This window comes from Stegostoma tigrinum, chromosome 4 (assembly GCF_030684315.1).
Source record: "Stegostoma tigrinum isolate sSteTig4 chromosome 4, sSteTig4.hap1, whole genome shotgun sequence".
Lineage (NCBI taxonomy): Eukaryota > Metazoa > Chordata > Chondrichthyes > Orectolobiformes > Stegostomatidae > Stegostoma > Stegostoma tigrinum.
In genome coordinates this window covers 4,656,978-4,679,566 of record NC_081357.1, presented here as the reverse complement: position 1 = coordinate 4,679,566, position 22,589 = coordinate 4,656,978, and the positions used below count along the sequence as shown (strand labels likewise).

Here is a 22,589-nt window from a genome sequence, read left to right as displayed (position 1 = left end):
CACTGTCCACAACACACTTTCATATCATCCGCGAACTTGCTAATCCACCCTTCCACTCCTTCATCCAAATCAGTTACAAAAATCACAAATAGAAGAGGACCCAGAACAGATCCTTGTGGTACACCACTCGTAACTGAGCACCATGTTGAATATTTTCCATCCACTACCACCCTTTGTCTTCTAAGGGTCAGACAATTCTGAATCCAATCTGCCAGATTTCCCCCATCCCATGCCTCCTTACTTTCTACATGGGCTTACCATCTGGAATCTTATCAAACACCTTACTTAAATCCACGTACACCACATCCACTGCACCAACTTCAGTGACGTGTTTGAATTCTTTGAAGAGGTGACCAATCAGGTTTGTGAGGCATGGTCTACCCCTCACAAATCCATGTTGACTATCACAAATCAAAGCGATCATAAATCCTGTCTCTCACAGCCCTTTCCAATAATCTGCCCACCACTGATGTAAGACTAACTGGCCTGTAATTTCCGGAGTTATCTCTGTTCCCTTTTTTATCACAGGGATTGACATTTGCCTCTTCTGGCACTATACCCGTGGACAGTGAGGGCGAAAAGATCATCACCAAGGCCCCTGCGATCTCGTCCCTTGCTTCCCATAAGATCTTTGGATAAATCCCATCAGGCCCAGGGGACTTAGCTATCTTCAAATTCCTCAGAATTCCTAGAACATCTTCTTCACTAACATCAACCTCCTCTAGCCTACCTTCCTGTTTCACACTATCCTCCTCTACAACCAGGTGATGAAGGGTCTAGGCCCGAAACGTCAGCTTTTATGCTCCTGAGATGCTGCTTGGCCTGCTGTGTTCATCCAGCCTCACATTTTGTTGTCTTGGATTCTCCAGCATCTGCAGTTCCCATTATCTCTGAAGCCCATCTAACCTACTCAATATCTGTGTAAACTAACTGCATCCATCTCACAGCCAGCCTTCCCACCTATTTTTGTGTCATCTCCAAACTGACTACAATGCATTCACTTCCTTTCTCCAAGCCATTAATATATATTGGTACAGGTCACCAACCTGAAAAAGAACCCAACATCCCCACTTGCTGTTTCCTGCCCATTAGCCAGTTCTCCATTGACATCAATATACTACCTCCAACATCGTGGAGGAGGATTAGGGAACTGCAGCAGAGTACACTTGAGGTTAAAATCAGATCAGCAATGATCTTCATACAATCATACAGTACGGAAGAGGCCCTTTGTCCATTGAGTCTGAGCCTACAAAAAACTGCATTAAATGTGCAATAACTCCACCTTCCAGCACTTGACCCATAGCCATGCATGTTCTGACATTTCAAGTGTTCATCCAAGTACGTTTTAAAGGTTGTAAAGTTTCCTGCCTTAGCCACCCTCCTGGGCAGTGCATTCCAGGTTCCCAGTGCACCCAGCTGCTGGATGAAAAGGTTTTCTTCAAACCTCCTCAAAACCTTCTGCCTTTCACTTTATAATGTGCCCCTTTGTTTTTGACTCTTCAACTAAGATGCTTTCTATTCATCCTGTTCATGTTCCTCTTACCCTTATACACCTCTACAAGCACACCTCAACCTTTACTATTCCACAGAAAACAACCCAAGCACATCCAGCATCTCTGCATCGCTGAAATACTCCATCCTGAGGAATCTCCTCTGAATCCCCTCCAGTGCAATCACACCCTTCCTATAATGTGGAGACCAGGACTACACATAGTTCTCTAGCTGTGGCCTCAGCAAATTTCGCTACAGCTCCAAAACGACCTTCCTGCTCTTAAGATGTAAGTCACAACTGATAGAGGCAAGAATCCGTTACGCCTTGTTAACTATCTATTAACCTGTCCTGTTGCCTTCAGGGGTCACAGATAAGCACTGCATGACCTCTCTAATACTTTGAGGAAGAAGTTTAAAGGTAGGTGGCATGTAGATTGAAATACAAGAACATTCTACAATGTCCAGAAATTTGGCAAGACACATCTGAAATATTGTGTAGCGTTTCAAATTTTGTATTTACAGAAGGGTGGACTTGCTTTGGAGGTGGTACAGCCAAGGTTCACTGCACTGATCTCTGGTATGAAAGGGCTGTACGATGATGAGAAGCTGAATAAATTTAGTCAATATTCTCTGGAGTTTAGAGGAATGAGGGGTGATCTTATTGAAACATTAAAGATTCTAAAGGGGCTAGGGAATCTAGAACATGCATATATGGTCTCAGGATAAGTAGTCCATCACTTAGCACAGAGAAAAGAAGAAATGCTTTCGTTCAGAGATAATAGGAACTGCAGATGCTGGAGAATCCGAGACAACAAGGTGTAGAGCTGGATGAACACAGCAGGCCAAGCAGCTTCTTAGGAGTACAAAAGCTGACGTTTTGGGCCTAGACCCTCCATCGGGATCTCTCTGTCTCCCCCTCTTTCCCTCTTTATTTCAGAACCCTCTCCCCATCCCCCTTTTCTGGTACTCCGGTTTCCTCCCACAGTCCATATTTTACGCACAGAATAAACAAAACGTCAGTTTTTGTGCTCCTAAGATGCTGCTTGGCCTGCCGTGTTCATCCAGATCCACACTTTGTTATCTCGGATTCTCCAGCATCTGCAGTTCCCATTATCTCTGGACTGGTCACATATTCCCCTTTCTTCGGCTCTTAAAGAGCGTTAGATGAGAAAAAGCAAAGGGTTGTGTCAAACAAGAGAATGGAAAGACAGGCTTGGAGTTCTGAGGAAGGGTCACTGGACCCAAAATGTTAACTTTTTTTTTCCTTTGCATATGCTGTCAGACCTGCTGAGCTTTTCCAGCAACTTTGCTTTCATTCCTGATTTACAGCATTTGCAGTTCTTTTGGTTTTTATTGCAGTTGAACCAAGTGCCTTTATATGAATGCACTGAAGATGAGGAAAGAAACAGATTAAATTGCAGGCATAAACTTCCATTGGAGGTTATGACACAGTAGTCATTACTGAGACATGATGGGTGGAAATACAAATTAAATCCAGCAGGTTTATGATGCACTAGAACATAGGAAAAGTGGTAGTAGGAGGAGAGGTAAGGCACTTCAATGAAAGGAAACAATGAAATGGAGGGTCAGCAGAAAGAACATACTTTATGCACAGAATAAACAAATGGAAAGGATTATCTGACTAGTATCGAGGATGTTGATGGGTACTCTGCTAGCAATTGCAACACAGAAGCTGCGACTAATGTACAGTTCAGATCAGCACATGGTAAAAACAAAATACTTTAAAGGCGAATTTAATTTGCAAAACAAATTGGGATGTTTAGATATTTGAAAAATAGGTGCTTTTTAGAGAATACTAAGGATTGCTCCCCACCACAATAATTTACCTGACAGCAACGCGGCATGGTGGCTCAGTGGTTAGCACTGTAGCCTCACAGCGCAAGGGACCCGGGTTCGATTCCAGCCTCGGGTAACTGTCTGTGTGGAGTTTGCACGTTCTCCCCGTGCCTGTGTGGGTTTCCTCCGGGTGCTCCAGTTTCCTCCCACAGTCCAAAGATGTGCAGGGTAGGTGGATCGGCTATGCTAAATTGCCTGTAGTGTTTAGGGGTGTGTGGGTTATAGGGGGATGGGTCTGGGTGGGATACTGTAAGGGGCGGTGTCGACTTGTTGGGTCGAAGGGCCTGTTTCCACACTGTAGGGAATCTAATCTAATCAACCAACATCAGTCTCAGAGGAGACGCCCACCAGCCAGCAGTCATTATCATCATCGCACAGCAGGGGGCAGTCACCAACCCTGATCATCATCCCCCAGCAGGGGGCAGTCACCGACCTTGATCATCACCACCCAGCAGGGGGCAGTCATCAACTCTAATCACAGAGCACTGAGGATAGCATGGGTGCAGAGTGTACTCCAGGTGGAGGATTTCAATGTCTGCCACCAAGACTGGGTCAACAGTACTACTACTGATCAATCTGGTGGGGTCCTAAAGGCCATCACCGCTAAATTGGCTCTGCAGCAGGTGGTGAGGGAACCAACAAGAGGGGAAAAAACATAATCAACCTCATCTTCATCAATCTGGTGGCTGCGGACACATTTGTCCATGACAATATCAATAAAAAAGTGAGCACAGCACAGACCTTATGGAGCCAAAGTCCCGTCTTCATATTGAGAATTCCGTCCATTGTGTGTGTGGCACTATCACTGTGCTAAATGGGACAGACTACGGACAAATTCAGCAGCTCAAGACTGGGCATCCATGAGGCACTGTGGGCCATCAACTGCATCAGAACTGTACTCCAACTCAACTTGCCACCTCATAGACCAGCATATCCCTGACTCAGCCATTAACATTAAGCCAGGGATCACCCCTGGATCAATGGAGAGTGCAGCGCTCTGCCCTCTGCAAAAGGATCCTTATCTCCTGACCCATAGAACAAAATCAGCGAAGATGGACGATTACACCTCCTCCACAATAACCCTTGGCACTGGAGCCCTCTGTACTCCCACAACTGTGCAGCCAGATTCTGAACAAACGCCATCTACACATTTGCTGATGACACCACCATGGTAGGATGGGTATCAAACAACGATGAGCCAGAAAACAGGAAGGAGGTAGAGGGTTTGGTGTCATGTATAATAATAAACAACCTCTCTCTCAATGTCAGCAAAACCAAAGAACTGATCATTAACATCAGAAAGAACGGGTGAAAACACGCCCCCATCTACATCAACTGAGTGGAGGTTGACAGCATCAAGTTCTGAGGAGTGGCAATAAGCAACAATCTGTCCTGGACCTCCCACTTAGATGCGACAGTCAAGGCGGCACAACAACACCTTTTCTTCATCAGGTGGCTTGGGAAATTTAGCATGTCCATATGATCTCTCACCAACTTTTAAAGATGCAGAAAGCATACTATCTGAGTGCATAACTGCCTGGTACGGCAACTGTACAGGCTGTAAGAAACTAGAGAAGGTTGTTTGCACAGCCCAGGCCATCACAGAAGGCAAACTCCCATCCATGGACTCCATTTGCCTCTAATTGCCAAGGAAAGGCTGCCAACATCATCAAAACCCCCTCCGTCCCTGATAAGGCTCTCTTCCAACCTCTTCCGTCAGGCAGAAGATACAGATGCTTGAACACATGCACCAACAGGTTCAAGAACAGTTTTTCCCTGCCATTATTAGACTGCTGAATGGACTTCTCTAACTTCAAATAATGTTGTTCTTGCTAATATAACACAGTGTGGAGCTGGATGAACACAGCAGGCCCAGCAGCATCTCAGGAGCACAAAAATTGACGTTTCGGGCCTAGACCCTTCATCAGAGAGGGGGATGGGGAGAGGGAACAGGAATAAATAGGGAGAGAGGGAGAAGCGGACCAAAGATGGAGAGAAAACAAGAAAGGTGGAGAGAGTATAGGTGGGGAGGTAGGGAAGAGATAGGTCAGTCCAGGGAAGATGGACAGGTCAAGGTCCTTTAAAACACTCAACCAAACTGCTGTATATATTGAAGAAACTGAACTGTGGACGCTACAAGTCAAAAACAAAAGCAGAAATTGCTGGAAAAGCTCAGCATGTCTGGCAGCATCCGTGAAAAGAAATCAGAGTTAACATTTTGGGTCAAGTGACGCTTCCTCAAAGCTGAAGATATGTCAGTGAATACGAATAAGATAGGGTGGGCAGAGGGGGTATGAAGTCAACAATAGGTGAGGTTAGAGCCCGGAGAGAGAGAAGTCAGACAGACATAGGAGTGTATAATGATAGGAGGGTGAATCACTATCAATGGAGACTGTTAGTGACTGACAACAGGTAGTGTGTAATAGCAGACTATGTGATAACAAGGCCTGGTGAGAGAGTTGGAGGGGCTAGGATGTGATAGAGCTCAAGCCCTAAAATTACTGAACTCAATATTGAGTGCAGAGGGCTGCAGGATCCTCAAGCAAAAAATGAGGTGTTGTTCTTCCAGTCTGTGCTGAGCTTCGCTAGAAAACTGCAGCAAGCCTGGGATGGACATGTTGGACAGAGAACAGGTTGGTATGTTAAAGTGGCAGGCAACTGGAAGCTCAGGATCTTTTTTGCAGGCAGAATATTGGTGTTCGCTGAAGCAGTCGCCCAGTCGAGGCTTTGTTTCCCCAGTGTAGAGAAGACCACAATGTGAGCAGTGAATGCAGTAGACTAGATTGTGTGAAGAGCAGCTGAAGTGCTGCTTCGCCTGGAAGTTTTGTTCGGGCCCTTGGATAGTGGGGAAGGAAGAAGTAAATGGGCAGGTGGGATGGTAGATAAGGACAATGCATTGTTTGAGCTGAGATGTCACCTCTTGTATGCGCTTATAAAACCTTTAATTATCTCAGGGCAATGAATTGACAGGAATCTGGATTTAGCATTTTTATCAGTAGTCTCCTTCCTAACTGATTATGGATTCAACAAGAGGTGGCCAATTTTAGGCTTGTTACCTTTGTGCTTATAAATTCTGAGTCTTATACCCTCTCTCACACACTATACCGAAGGAAGGAGCTGATCTCAGGGCACTTGTGGTTTCAAATAAATCTGTTGGACTATAACCTGGTGTCATGTGATTTTTGACTGTGTCCACACCAGTCCAACATTGGCACCTCAACGTCATAATTCCCTGGTGACAGGTTCAATGAATAAATCTAGAATTAAAAGCTAATATGAGCAATTGTGACCATGGAACTGTCAACAATTGTTGTAAAAACATAGCAAGTTCATTAATTTCGTTCCAATAAGGAAATATACAGTCATTACCAGGTTTGGCCTATTTGTCCAGACTAATAGCAAGGTGGTTCATTCATAACTGCCTCCAAAATGTGTCCATTTTTCACAAGTCACTCAGTTCCAGGGCATTTCGGGCTGTGGGCTTTGCAGCATCACCTACAACCCATCAAAGAATCAAGACAAATCCAGCATTTTGAACTGGGACCAGGTGACTAACTTCATGTTTTCTCTCTGCCTCTGTTTTGAATAATGGCACTGTAATACCACTCTCCAATAGAAAACATTAAGCAGAAACAATAGAGTTGTCACAAAGAAATTATTTCTATGGGTTGGGTTGGATCTAAACCTTGGAGGTGGACCTCTCAGGAGTAAAACAGCGAATTGTCCATTCACACAAGGAGTAGGAGATTGCAGAACTTGATCCCGCAAAGGGTCATTGATTTCAGATCATCTGTTAATTTAAAACTTGAGCTGAAAGATTTGCTTTCAAACCACAAGGTATGAAGGAATGCAGCAAATCGTTGCAGATCAGCTAAAGTCTCACTAAATTGTGGAAAAGGCTCAGTGTTAGACTGTCTGAATACCTACCCCTGGCATTATGCCTATTTTAGTCTCCTTTGATCAGTTTTTTTTTACCTACTGCTAGCTCTGTTGGGTGAACTTTAAACAAGTTTGGCAGGGGGATGGAGAACCTAAGGGAAGGCTCTGAGTTAGCTAGATTGGGTGAGGGCTGAAGAAAAAGGAGAATCAAGACAGTAAAGAAAAAGCAAGAAGCAGGTGAGCAGTGTAGCATGAAGATGAGTGCAAACCAGGTAGTGACAGAAAAAATGAGAATGTTTGAAAGCAAAGGTTCTTCTTGTGGAGGCGTTAGGATTCAAAATGAAAGTATAAAAGCTAGTATAAGGGCACTTTACCTGAATGCTCATAAAATTCCAAACAAGATAAATGAGTTGACAGTGCAAACCATCACAAATAGGTTATGATTTAGTGGCCTTTATAGAGACATGGTTGCAGAATGGTCACAATTCAGAATTAAATTTCTAGAGGTATCAGACTATTGGGAAGAACAGACAGGAAGGAAAAGGAGGTGGTGTATCTCTGATATTTAAGGATGACATAAGGATGGCAGTGAGACATGATATAGGTTCTTTGGAGAAAAAGGTTTAATCAATCTGGGTGGAAGCTAGAAATAGTAAGGCATAGCGTCACTGATAGGCATAGTCTGTAGGCCACCAAGTAATAACATCATGGTGAGGTGGGCAATAAAGAAATAACTGATGCATGTAAAAATGGTATGGCAATTATCATGGGGAATTTTAATCTACATAGTATTTGGTCAAACCAAGTCAGTTAAGGCAGCCCTGAGAAGGAGTCCATAGAATGTATCCATAATAGTTTCCTCGAACAGTACGTAATGGAAACTTTGAGGGAGCAAGCTTTTCTCGCTCTGGTCCTGTGTAATAAGACAGGAATGATCAATGATATCACAGTCAGGAATTCTCTTGGAAGGAGTGATCACAGTATGGTTGAATTTAGAATACTGTTGGAGGAAAAGATAAAATCCAATCCCAGTGTCTTGTGTTTGAACAAATGAGGTATAATGGGTTGACGGAGGATCTGGCTATGGTAGACTGGAAGCAAAGACTATACAGTAGGAGAACTGTAGAACAGTGGAATACTTTTAAAGTGATTTTTCACAGTGCTCAGCCAAAGTATATGCCAGTGAGATTCAGCCATGGATAACTAAAGAAATAAAGGAGGGTATCAAATTGAAAACAAATGCATACACAGTAGCAAAGTTGAGTGGGAAATTCGGGGATCAGAAAATCTGTAAGGGTCAACAGAAAGCCATGAGAAAGATATAAGGAAATGTAAGATGGATTATGAAAGTGAACAAGCTCAGAATATAAAAACAAATAGCAAACATTTCCACAAATATATAAAAGAGTGGCTAAGGTAAACATTGGTCCTTTAGAGGTTGAGAAGGGAGATTTAATAATGGGAAATGAGGAAATGGGCAGGGCTTTGAACAGGTATTTTGTGTTGGTGTTCACAGTGGAAGACACAAATAACATGCCAATAATTGATGGCAAGGAAGCTATGGTAGGTGAGGACCTAGAAACAATCATTATCACGAAACAGGTCGTATTGGGCAACTAAATGAATGAAAGCTAGATAAGTTTTCTGGCCCTGATGGAATGCACCCCAAGGTACTAAAAGACACAGCAGGGGAAACAGCAACTGCACTCGTGGTAAATTAGTAAAATTCGCTGGACTCTGGGGCGATTCCAGCAGATTGGAAAACAGCAGCCGTGACACCACTAATTAAAAAAGGAGGCAGACAAGCGGGGGTAACTATCGGCCCACTAGCTTAACTTCTGTAGCGGAGAAAATGCTTGAATCGATCATCAAGGATGAAATAGCATGACATCTGGATAGTAACTGTCCCATAGGGCAGACACAGCATGGGTTCATGACAAGTCAGTAATGTTTAACTAATTTACTGGAATTCTTTGAGGACATATGAGCAGGGTGGACAACAAGGAACCAGTTGATGTGATGTATCTTGATTTCCACAAGGCATTCCTCAAGCTGCCACACAAATGGCTGCTGCATAAGATAAGGGTGCACAGCGTTACAGGAAATGTATCGGCATGGATTGAGGATTGGTTAACTACAGAAAACAAACAGTGGGGATAAATTAATGTTTTTCTGGTTGGCGATTGGCCTCAGGGATCAGTGTTGGGACCGCAATTGTTTACAATTTACGTAGATGATTTAAGACCATAAGACCATGAGACATAGGAGTGGAAGTAAGGCCATTTAGAGTTGGCAGCCAAGTGTAGAGTCTCAAAGTTCGGACTCACTATGGGGAGTGGCAGAGCAAAGTGTGTAGAAGAAATTGAAAGTCCCCAGAGAGATACAGACAAGGTTAAGCGAGGGCCTGTCAGATGGAGTACAATGTTGGTAAATGCGAGGTCATCTATTTTGGTCGGAAAAACAAAATGAACTATTATTTAAATAGTGACAATCTGCAGCTTGCTGCTACGCAGAAGGACCTAGGTGTCCTCGTGCATGAATTATAGAAGGTCGGTTTGCAGATGCAGCAGGTAATTAAGAAGGCAAATGGAATTTTGTCCTTCATTGCTAGAGGGATTGAGTTTAAAAACAGGGAGATTATGCTGCAGCTGTATTGGGTGCTGGTGAGGCCACACCTGGAGTACTGTGTGCAGTTTTGGTCTACTTACTTGAGAAAGGATGTATTGACACTGGAGAAGGTCATGAGGTTGATTCTAGAATTGAGAGGGTTGCCTTATGAGGACAGATTGAGTGGAGTGGGGCCATGCTTACTGGAATTCAGAAGAATGCAAACATGCAAAAACCTTATAGAAACATGCAAAATTATGACGGGAATAGATCAGATAGAAGCAGGGAAATTGTTTCCACTGGCTGGTGAAATTAGAACTAGAGGGCATAACCTCCAAATGAGGGGGAGCAGATTTATGACTGAGTTGAGGAAGAACTTCTTCACCCAAAGGGTTGTGAATCTGTAGAATTCCCTCTCCGTTGAAGCAAATGAGGCTACCTCATTGCATGTTTTTAAGGCAAAGATAGATAGATTTTTGAACCATAATGGATTTAAGAGTTATGGTAAGTAGTGGGTAAGTGGATCCAAGTCCTTGAAAAGATCAGCCATGTTCTTATTGAATGGTGGAGCAGGCTCGATGGGCCAGATGGCTAGCAGCTGCTCCTGTTTCTTATGTTCTTATGTTGTCTGATGGCTGCAATCAAAAGGTTTAGGGCATGGCGTCTGAAAGCAGCAAGCAAGGCATGTCAATAACCATGTCAGAACATTGCCTGCACTGAAGCCCATTGTTCAATCACATACAGACCACCAGACTGAATACAATGGTCACCTCTGGGAGGAAAGCTTATCTCACTTGTGTATATTGAAGTGGAAAGTTGAAAGGTAAATAGATAAAACTCGGAAAAATTTGAAACCCTAGGAAACCTGCAATGAGCCACTGACCTTCAGCACCTGAAGTAAAAGTTTATTATGAATAATCACTGCGGCACAAATTGCTCCATAGGCGAACAGAAAAGCTCGGGCTGCGGTGAATACTGTGTTTATGGCAGCAATGCAGCCATAGATGGTGAGAAAGAACTTGAGTTGCAGCGAAATTTTTCCTTTGGACTGAGATCTGTCAACATAAATGGAGTTTATTAGACATTAGGGTCATAACCATTGATTTCATAGTAAGTAGGCTATTACACAAGAGTATAATCAAATCGCTCAGAAAAGTTCTGGAGTTATGCAGATGCCTTGAATTATCTGCCATGGCATTAAATGTGCCACACAGAAAATAATTTGATATTCAGCCATCCATTATAATTTAACTGTTGACATCCACTGTCAACTTTACAAAGCAGTGATCCACCCTGGACAAATCCACAGATATAACTTGTAGGTGCCAATATTGGACTGGGGTGGACAAAGTCAGAAGTCATATAACACTAGGTGAAAGCCAACAGGTTTATTTGAAATCACAAGCTTTCGGAGCATACCCCCTGCTTCAAAAGCTTATGATTTCAAATAATCCTGCTGGACAATAACCTAGTGTCATGTGACTTCTTATTAAATCCACAGATAGTTAGACACATGGTTCATATTTAGTCTATGACTATGATTAAATGTGAAATGATGCATTTTGTTAAGGACAGGGACAGGAAGATCTGGGGGTGCATGTGTTTCAAACATTGAAGATGGCAATGCAGACTGAGAAAATAGCCTGGAAAGCATATGAGATCCAGAATTTCACAAATCAAAACAGACTGAAAATATGTGGAGGTTATGATAAATTTAGATAAAGCAGTAGTTAACTCTTCACTGGAGTCATGATTCATTTCTGAGCACCACCCTTTCAGAAGGAGATTAAGGTGTAGGAAAGGGCATGCTTTGGAGCAAGTGATTCAATCAGTAATTACACACAACCTTGTTTTGGAGACAAATATTTGATTGAAGATCAGCCAACAGAGAACGATTGCCAAGACTACTCACAAGATTTTAAGAGATGATTGTAGTAGCGATTGTGCTGTCATGCATGTGCTCAGCATTAGAAGAATACACAAATAAGCTACAAGGCCACTTGGCCCTTCATACCAGTTCCGCCATTCAATAAAATCATGGCTGATCTGATTTTAGCCTCAACTCAAAATTCCTGCATATCCCTAGATAAGTTTCATCCCCTTGGTTATCATGCATCTTTGCCTTAGAAATAATTATAGATTCTACATTCAGTGCCTTAAGAAGAAGGGAATTAATTCCAAAGACTCTCAGTCCTCAGAGAAAAAAGGGTTCCTCATCTCTTCTAAACGACAGCTGTCTAATGTTAAAAGTATGGCACCCCAGGTAATAGATTCTCCGACAAGAGGCAACATTTTTTCAATATCCACTCAGTCAAGGATTTTATAAGCTTCAATTAAGACACCTCTGACTCTTCTAAACTTCACAGGATTCATGCCTAGCCTTTCCCAGTAAGACAATCCTCTCATTCTAGGTATTAGTCAAGTAAACTTTCTCTGAGTCACTTCCAACACGGTAGCAGTCTTTTGTGATGTTATTGGAGTTGTACGAAAGGCCCCCAAACAGTCAACAGGAATTAGAGGAACAAATATGAAGGGAGACTGGGGAGACTTGCAGGAGCAACAGGGTTGTCGTAGTGGGGGATTTCAATTTTCCTAACAGACTGGGACTGCCATAGTGTTAAGGGCTTAGATGGGGTGGAATTTGTTAAGTGTGTTCGGGAAAGTTTCCTCAAGCAGTATATAGAGAGTCCTACTTGGGGAGGCGGAAAACTCAACCTGCTCTTGGGAAATAGGGCAGGACAGGTGACTGACGTGACAGTGGGAGAACACTTTGGGACCAATGATCATAGTTCTATTAATTTTAAAATAGTTATGGTTTAGGTACAAAACTGGTCCACAATTTCAAGTTCTAAATTGGGGCAAGGCGAATTTTGACAGCATTAGACAGGAGCTTGTAGGGGTTGATTGGAGTAGCTGTTTGCAGGCAAAGGGACTTCTGACAAGTGGGAGGCTCTTAAAAGTGTGGTAGCTCGAGTTCAAGATCTATACGTTCCTGTGAGGGCGAAGGGCAAGGTTGGCAGGAGTAGGGAACCCTGGATGACAAGAGAGATTGAGGCTTTGACCAGAAAAACGGAGAAGGCATGACTCAGGTAGAGTCAGCTGGGATCAAGGAAATCCCTGGAGGTATATAGGGGATACAGGAGTTCACTGAAGAAGGAAATCAGGAGGCCAAAAAGAAGGCATGAGGTAGCTTTGGCTGAGAAAATTATGGTGAATCCAAAGAGATTCTTTATATATATTAAAGGGAAAAGAATAACTAGAGAGACAATAGGGCGCCTCAAGGGCCAAAGTGGACACGTATATATGGAACTGCAGGAGATGGTGAGGTGCTCCATGAATATTGTTCCTCTATGTTTGCTGTGGAGAAGGACAAGATGACTTGAGAACTTGGGGAAGTTAGTGGCGAGATCTTGGGGAAAGTCCATATTACAGTAGAGGTCATGTTGAATGTATTAGAACGTATGAAGGTGGTGTTGAATCTCCTAATCCTGACCAGATATATCCAAGAAACCTGCAAGAGGCTAGACAAGAAATTGTAGAGGCCTTGGCCGATATACTTGCACCACGGTTGAGATTCCTGAAGACTGGAAGTAGCGAATCTTTTGCCCTTATTCAAGAAGGGCTGCAAAGAAAAAACTAGGAACTATAGGCCTAGCATCTATGGTAGGTAAGTTACTTGAGAAGATTTTGAGGGATAAGATATACATGCACTTGGAAAGACAGGGTTTGAATAGGAGTAGTCAGCATGTCTTTGTGTGTGACAGAACATGCCTCACAAATTTGTCAGAGTTCTTTGATGAAGTGAACAGGAAGGTTGATGGGCCAGGGCAGTAGATGTGGTCTATACAGATTTCAGTCAGGCCTTTGATAAAGTTCCACATGGTGGCTGCTCTGGAAGGTTAGATCACATGGAATCCAGGGACAGCTAGCAAATTGGATACATAATTGGCTCAATGGTAGGAAGCAGAGGGTAATAGTGGAAGGATGCTTGTCAGATTGGAGGGCTATGACTATTGGTGTGCCTCAGGGGTTGGTGTTAGGTCCATTGCTGTTGGTTTTCTATATCAATTATTTGGATGAGAACATAGAAGGTATGATTGGCAAGTTTGCGGATGATATTCAAACAGGTGGTATCAAGGACAGGAAGGAAGGTTACCAGAAATTGCAGCAGGATCTTGATCAACTGGGGAAGTGAGCTCAGAAATGGCAAATGGAGTTTAACATAAATAAGTGTAAGGTTTGCCTTTTGGAAAGACAAATCACGGTAGAAGTTTCATGATGAATGGTAGGGCCTCAAGGAGTGTAGTGGAACAGACGGACCTTAGAGTTCAGGTGCATGGTTTTCTGAAAGTGTAGTCACAAGTAGACAGGGCAGTGAAGAAGGCTTTTGGCACACTGGCCTTCATCAGTCAGGGCACTGAGTATAGAAGTTAGGAAATAATGTTACAGTTGTACAGGGCATTGGTGAGGCAGCACTTGGAGTATTGTGTTTGTTTTTGGTCACTTTGCTATAGGTAGGATGTTATTAAACTGGAAAGAATACAAAAGAAATTTACAAGGATGTTGCCAGGACTCAAAGACTGATTTACAGGGAGAGGTTGGACAAGCTAAGACTTCTTCTTTAGAGCGTAGGAGACTGAGGGGTTATCTTATAGAAGTGTATAAAATCTTATGAGGCATGGATAGGGTGAATACACACAGTCGTTTTCCCAGTGTTGGGAAATCAAGGACAAGAGGGCCTCAGTTTAAGGTAAGAGGGGAAAGAATACAAGGGAACCTGAGGGGCAACTTTTTTCACACAGAGGGTGGTACACACATGAAATGAGCTGCCAGCGCTGGCAGGTACATTAACAACATTTAGAAGGCATTTGGACAAATACATGGACAGGAAAGGTTGAGAAAGAAATGGGCCAAGTGCCAGGAAGTGGAGTTCGCATGGATGAACATGTTGGTTGACTTGGACCAACTCGGGCCAAAAAGTCAATCTCTATGCTGTCGGACTCCATGATACTCTGACTCTATGACTCTTAGGTCCAACTCTAACTTTGTTATTAAATCAGCCGATAGAACTGGTGCAGTTATAATCTGGCACACCTCCCACCCAAGCCTCCAACCTCATTGTTCCCCAACCCTGCACGGCCCGTTTCTATCTCCTTCCCAAAATCCACAAACCTGCCTGCCCTGGTTGACCCATTGTCTCAGCCTGTTCCTGCCCCACTGAACTCATCTCCACCTATCTGGTCTCCATTTTCTCCCCTTTGGTCCAGAAACTCCCTACCTACATCCGTGACACCACCCACGCCCTCCACCTCCTCCAGAACTTACTATTCCCTGGCCCCCAACACCTCATTTTCACCATGGACGTCCAGTCCCTATACACCTGTATTCCGCATGCAGATGGCCTCAAGGCCCTCCGCTTCTTCCTGTCCCGCAGGCCCGGCCAGTCCCCCTCCACCGACACCCTCAACCGCCTAGCCGAACCCGTCCTCACCCTCAACAACTTCTCTTTTGACTCCTCCCACTTCCTACAGACTAAGGGGGTGGCCATGGGCACCCGTATGGGCCCCAGCTATGCCTGCCTCTTTGTAGGTTACGTGGAACAGTCCCTCTTCCGCACCTGCACAGGCCCCAAACCCTACCTCTTCCTCCGTTACATTGATGACTGTATCGGCGCCGCCTCTTGCTCCCCAGAGGAGCTCGAACAGTTCATCCACTTCACCAACACCTTCCACCCCAACCTTCAGTTCACCTGGGCCATCTCCAGCACATCCCTCACCTTCCTGGATCTCTCAGTCTCCATCTCAGGCAACCAGCTTATAACTGATGTCCATTTCAAGCCCACCGACTCCCACAGCTACCTAGAATACACCTCCTCCCACGCACCTTCCTGCAAAAATTCCAACCCCTATTCCCAATTCCTCCGCCTCCGCCGCATCTGCTCCCACGATGAGGCATTCCACTCCCGCACATCCCAGGTGTCCAAGATCTTCAAGGACCGCAACTTTCCCCCCACAGTGGTCGAGAACGCCCTTGACTGCGTCTCCCGCATTTCCCGCTACACATCCCTCACACCCCGCCCTCGCCACAACTGCCCAAAGAGGATACCCATCGTTCTCACACACCACCCCACCAACCTCCGGATACAACGCATTATCCTCCGACACTTCCGCCATCTACAATCCAACCCCACAACCCAAGACATTTTTCCATCCCCACCCTTGTCTGCTTTCCGGAGAGACCACTCTCTCTGTGACTCCCTTGTTCGCTCCACACTGCCCTCCAACCCCACCACACCCGGTACCTTCCCCTGCAACCGCAGGAGGTGCTACACTTGCACCCACACCTCCTCCCTCACCCCAATCCCAGGCTCCAAGATGACTTTCCATATTAAGCAGAGGTTCACCTGCACATCTGCCAATGTGGTATACTGTATCCATTGTACCCGGTGTGGCTTCCTCTACATTAGGGAAACCAAGCGGAGGCTTGGTAACCGCTTTGCAGAACACCTCCGCTCGGTTCGCAATAAACAACTGCACCTCCCAGTCGCAAACCATTTCAACTCCCCCTCCCATTCTTTAGATGACATGTCCATCATGGGCCTCCCGCAGTGCCACAATGATGCCACCCGAAGGTTGCAGGAACAGCAACTCATATTCCGCTTGGGAACCCTGCAGCCCAATGGTATCAATGTGGACTTCACCAGCTTCAAAATCTCCCCTTCCCCTACCGCATCCCAAAACCAGCCCAGTTCGTCCCCTCCCCCCACTGCATCACACAACCAGCCCAGCTCATCCTCTCCCCCCACTGCATCCCAAAACCAGCCCAGCCTGTCTCTGCCTCCCTAACCTGTTCTTCCTCTCACCCATCCCTTCCTCCCACCACAAGCCACACCTCCATTTCCTACCTACTAACCTCATCCCACCTCCTTGACCTGTCCATCTTCCCTGGACTGACCTATCCCCTCCCTACCTCCCCACCTATGCTCTACTCTGTACCTATCTTCCTTTCTCTCCATCTTCGGTCCGCCTCCCCCTCTCTCCATATTTATTCCAGAACCCTCACCCCATCCCCCTCTCTGATGAAGGGTCTAGGCCCGAAACGTCAGCTTTTGTGCTCCTGAGATGCTGCTTGGCCTGCTGTGTTCATCCAGCCTCACATTTTATTATGTTGATGACGTGCTGGGTGATGTCGCAGGAACTGACACGCAGGTGGCAGTAGATGTCTGGCTCGCGACCACTGTCATTCAATGCCATGTAATGGCAATGCTTGGACCCAATGTTGTGCACCAGTTGGAGGATGCTCAGGTGTGCAGTGGGATTCTGTCGACACATCCCCCTGCTCGGACAGAATTTCACTTTGGCCCCAGGATCCCAGAAGTCACCCAGGAGCCTGTGCCCCACAACCTGAGCTGTCTCTGGAATTTCTGTTACACATCTTTTAAAGAAGTGCAACAGCAGGCCCTGTTCTGACTGCTGCTGCACACCATCCACCTCCTCTCCTTTATCCACCACCCGGTCATGCTTTGACGTGCCCATTTGCCACCTGGCTGTGCGGATCCACAGTAGAGTGCTCTCTACCTAGGAGACTTCCCTCTTTCCCTCAGGGATCTGGGGTGGAGGGGGTCGCATGGAGCAGTCTCATGCAACAGCAGATTGCGGTCATTCACGGACTCCCAGCCCAACTGTGTGTTCTGTGGTGCGGTGGAGTCCGTGGACCATGTAAGTATAGGGTGTAGGCACTTGCAGTCCTTGTTTAGTTGTCTAAAGAACCCTCTTTGGTTGCACTTCAGCCCCATGCTCCTGATCTTTGGGTACGCAGTGAGGAGGGGAGTGGGCAGGTTGGTGGATGTCCTTGTGGGTCTGGCCCTCGGCCTGGCCAAGCTGGCCAGTAACAGGTCCAGGCAGTGGGCAATGGAGGGGTCATTTCGGCCAAGTGTCTGCCCCTTTTCCGTGGTTATGATCAAGCCTGGGTGTCACTGGAGAAGGAGCACAGTGTCCACCAACACTCTCAATGCCTTCAGGGAGAGCTGGGCAGGGACTGAAGTGCATTCTTTCCAGCTCTATTTTGATTTGTCTCACCCCTCCCCTTCACTTTTTATTTCACAGAGCATAGGGGCTCTGCTTGTCACTGGTTCTTTTGCCACATGGATGAAAATGTTAATAAAGTTATTTGCACACTTGCTGTTTTCACTGTATCTTGCACCTACACAAATAAAAAAATTACACACTGAGCTGCCTGGCCACAGCCAGTGTCCTATGTAGGAGAAAGTTAACATTTTTGTAATTCTTGGCTGTTTTTTATCTTCTGTGCAAATGTTTCACCTGTTCCCGCATCCTTGTGCAATTCTGTTTTCCTTGAGGTTGATACAATCTTTGAGGTTTTTAATTAACCATGGATCATATACTTACCTCATTACGTGGTTTCAATGAACTGATATTAGACCGATAACTGAAAATCCTGAAGCACAGACTATAAAGGGTCAAAAATCAAACTGGACACATTTGAGATTATTCGATAATCTTACATGATCAAATATATGTAAATAACTGCATAGCTCCAAGGCTTAGCTAAAATTCTAACAATCATTGTGGATATGCCTATGCTTATCATTGTTCTCCTCAAGTAGGAACCTTGAAATTTCCATCAAACAGGCACAGAAAAACATGTTTTTATCTAACATATTACAAGCAAAGACTTGATATGGATGCAGAAATTCCTGATGTGAATGTTTAGTTTCTTATAGCAGGAACAAAGGATGGAATGATCTACAAGCGATAATGTCTTAACTTGAAAAAGTATTGGGAACGAAAATAAAGGTGATTTGCCACTCTGTGTTATGCCCCACACTGAGGGGACATTCCCCAATTTGTATATCCCCCACACTGAGAATCATTCCACATTCTGTGTTATCTCCCACGCTGAGGTGACATTCCACATTCTGTATTATCCCATACGCCGAGGGGACATTTGCCACTCTCTGTGTTATCCCCCAAACTGAGGCAATCATTCCACATTCTGTGTTATCCCCCACACTGGGGGAACATTCCAGACTCACTATTAAACCCCACACTGAGGGGACACTCCACACTCTGTTAATCCCCACATTGAGGGGATATTCTGCACTCTCTATTAATCCCCACACTGAGGGAATATTCTGCACTCTATTAATCCCCACAGTGAGGGGACATTTTGCACTCAGTATTAATCCCCACATTTACTTGACACTCCGGACTCTGTATTAATCCCTACACTGAGGGGACATTCTGCACTCTCTATTAATCCCTATACTGAGGGAACATTCCACAATCTCTATTAATCCCTACACTGAGGGAATATTCTGCACTGTCTATTAATCCCCGCACTGAGAGAACATTCCACACTCAGTATTAATCCCCACATTTACTTGACACTCCGGACTCTGTATTAATCCCTACACTGAGGGGACATTCTGCACTCTCTATTAATCCCTATACTGAGGGAACATTCCACAATCTCTATTAATCCCTACACTGAGAGAATATTCTGCACTGTCTATTAATCCCCGCACTGAGAGAACATTCCACACTCAGTATTAATCCCCACATTTACGTGACACTCCGGACTCTGTATTAATCCCTACACTGAGGGGACATTCTGCACTCTCTATTAATCCCTATACTGAGGGAACATTCCACAATCTCTATTAATCCCTACACTGAGGGAATATTCTGCACTGTCTATTAATCCCCGCACTGAGAGAACATTCCACACTCAGTATTAATCCCCACATTTACGCGACACTCCGGACTCTGTATTAATCCCTACACTGAGGGGACATTCTGCACTCTCTATTAATCCCTATACTGAGGGAACATTCCACAATCTCTATTAATCCCTACACTGAGGGAATATTCTGCACTGTCTATTAATCCCCACACTGAGAGAACATTCCACACTCAGTATTAATCCCCACATGGAGGGGGCATCCCGCAACCTCAATTAATCCCGACACTGAGGAGATATTCCGCAGTCACTAGAGTTTCAGAGTCTTGGAGACAAACATGGAAACAGACCCTTCAGTCCAACTTGTTCATGCCGACCAGATATTCTACGTTAATCTCGTCCCATTTGCCAGTATTTGGCCCATATCCCTCTAAATCTGTCCTATTAATGTACCCATCCAGATGCCTCTTAAATGCTGTAATTGTACCAGCCTCTACCACTTCCTCTGACAGCTCATTCCATACACGCACCACCTTCTGCATGAAAAAGTTGCCTCGTATGTCCCTTTTAAGTCTTTCCCCTCTCACTCTAAATCCATGCACTCTAGTTTTAGACACCCCCACATCAGGGAAAAGACCTTGGCTGTTCACCCTATCCATGCCCCTCATGATTTTATAAACTTCTGTAAGGTCACCCCTCAGCCTCCAAATCTCCAGGGAGAAAAGCCTTGGCCTATTCAGCCTCACCCTACAGTTTAAACCCGCCAACCTTGGCAACATCATTGTTAATCTTTTCTTAACCCTTTCAAGCTTCACATCTTTCCTACAGCTGGGAGAAAGAGCAGCAATTCACCTCTCTATGTTAGGGGTCCATAGTTGAAAATAAAATGAGTTTTGTTTTCAATTTGTAACCATGGCTAAAATAAGTTTTGAGGGTCCACCGCATATTACAAAGAATGTCTCGTTTTCACTGAAAATAAAATTTAGTTGTCAGCTATAAAAGCATCCAACCTCCAGTGCCAGTTTGATGCCTGGGAGTCAAGTTCAAAATCTACCCCACTGAGTTCAGTCCTTTTGCAAGATAATTGTTGCATTTCACAACTGGCTGACAGAACTAGACTCAAATGTTGCTGAGATAATATATATATGCTGAACTATATCCAGTCTGCTCACAATCTCTAAATATGTTAAAATATCAGTCTGCCATGTCATTCACTTTATGTTTATCACTGCACCTTAAACGAATGGGCAATTTCCTACCCAAAAAGACCCCAAACATAAATGGTGTATCTGTCAGGTTTTGGAAAAGACATGTAGCAGGGTTTGTGGGTGAGGTTGTTGACTTGCTCACCGAACTGGCCCGTATTGCGGGGATATTCCGCACTCAGTATTAATCCCTACACTGAGGGATTATCCCACACTCTCTAATAATCCCTACATTGAGGAGATATTCCAAGCTCAGTGTTATACCCCACACTGACGAGACATTCCACACTCAGTATTAATCCCCACACTGAGGGGACATCTCATTCTGGTTAATCACCCACATACTGAGATAACATTTAGCACTATAAATGAAGTCACACGCTGAAGCGTATATTTGCCACAAAGGGAAGATATTTTTGCCACTGTGTATGACCTCACATCCTGAAGCAGCATTCTGCACTCAGTAGTAATTCTCACACACAGAATAATTACATGGGGTAGTAGGGACTGCTGATGCAAGAATCTGAGATAACAAGGTGTGGAGATGGATGAACACAGCAGGCCAGGCAGCACCAGAGGAACAGGGAAGCTAACATTTCAGGTCCGGACCCTTCTTCAGAAATTGTGAAGAAGGGTCCAGACCCAAAACATCAGCTTTCCTGCTAGATTCTTTGCCTAATAAGACATTCAAGAATCACACACCACATTCTCTCATTGGTACTTACCGAATGAAGCGCATTAATTGCCGCGTATAGAGAGCTGCATAAGGTCTGCTTTGTCCGGTTGCATTCTTATGCTCCATGTGAGCCATCCAGTGAGACAGCCACCAGTCAGACAAATTACGAGAGGCTGCGGAAATAGGAAGTTGAGATGTTACATCCTTAAGTCGCTCAAACTAATCAGACGTCTGGCTTCCATACAGCACCAGAAAGGTGCTACACCCCTTTAACTGCTGGACATCACTGTCAAGCAGCACCATACGTACAATGCGAGAAGCATTCTGAAAACATTGTATGTTTTACACATATTTGTACACAATATACTCAGAACATCTCTCATAGAGTTCTTCAGGGTAGTGTCCTCAGCCCAACCATCTTCAGCTGCTTCAACAATGGCCTTCCCTCCATCATAAGAACCAAAGTGGGGATGTTTGCCGATGATTACACAATGTCCATCTGATATGCTTCACGTATTGAAGCAGTCCATGTTTAAATGCAACAAGATCTGGACAATATCCAGGCTTGGGCAGACAAGAGGCAAGTAACATTCTTGCCACATAAATGCGAGTCAATGAAAATCTCCAATAAGAGACAATCTAACCATCACCCTCTGATATTCAATGGTGTGATCATCACAGAATCCCCGACTAGCAACATCCTCGGGGTTCCTATTGGCCAGAAACTCAATTTGACCCGCCACATACTGAGGAGGTGATGGCCTACTGGCATTATCACTAGACTGCTAATGCAGAGAGCTTGAAATATTATAGACAATAGACAATAGGTGCTGGAGTAGGCCATTCGGTCCTTCAAGCCAGCACCACCATTCATTATGATCATGGCTGATCATCCACAATCAGTATCCTGTTCCTGCCTTAACCCCATAACCCTTGATTCCACTATCTTTAAGAGCTCTATCTATCTCTTTCTTGAAAGTATCCAGAGAGTTGGCCTCCACTGCCTTCTGGGGCAGGGCATTCCATATACCCACCACTCTCTGGGTGAAGAAGTTTTTCCTCAACTCTGTTCTAAATGGCCTAACTCTTACTTTTAAACTGTGTCCTCTGGTCCTGGACTCACCCATCAGCGGAAACATGCTTCCTGCCTCCACAGTGTCCAATCCCTTAAT

The 22,589-nt window shown here is 44.7% G+C and overlaps 1 protein-coding gene across 8 annotated transcripts in view; it reads right to left on the bottom strand.

The window, feature by feature from the left end:
- Positions 1 to 22,589, bottom strand: part of abcc10 (ATP-binding cassette, sub-family C (CFTR/MRP), member 10) — a 164,151-nt gene that overhangs the window by 62,543 nt on the left and 79,019 nt on the right. For 7 of the 8 annotated variants that reach the window (XM_059645109.1, XM_059645110.1, XM_059645108.1 and 4 more), the window contains 2 exons: positions 21,467 to 21,590; positions 10,718 to 10,889 (listed from right to left, as the gene is read on the bottom strand). In XM_059645109.1, the coding sequence (XP_059501092.1) occupies positions 10,718 to 10,889; positions 21,467 to 21,590 (296 nt within the window). Of the gene's footprint in view, positions 1 to 3,338; positions 3,646 to 10,717; positions 10,890 to 21,466; positions 21,591 to 22,589 lie in introns of those variants that run through there. The other variant, XM_059645115.1, reaches the window with a different exon arrangement.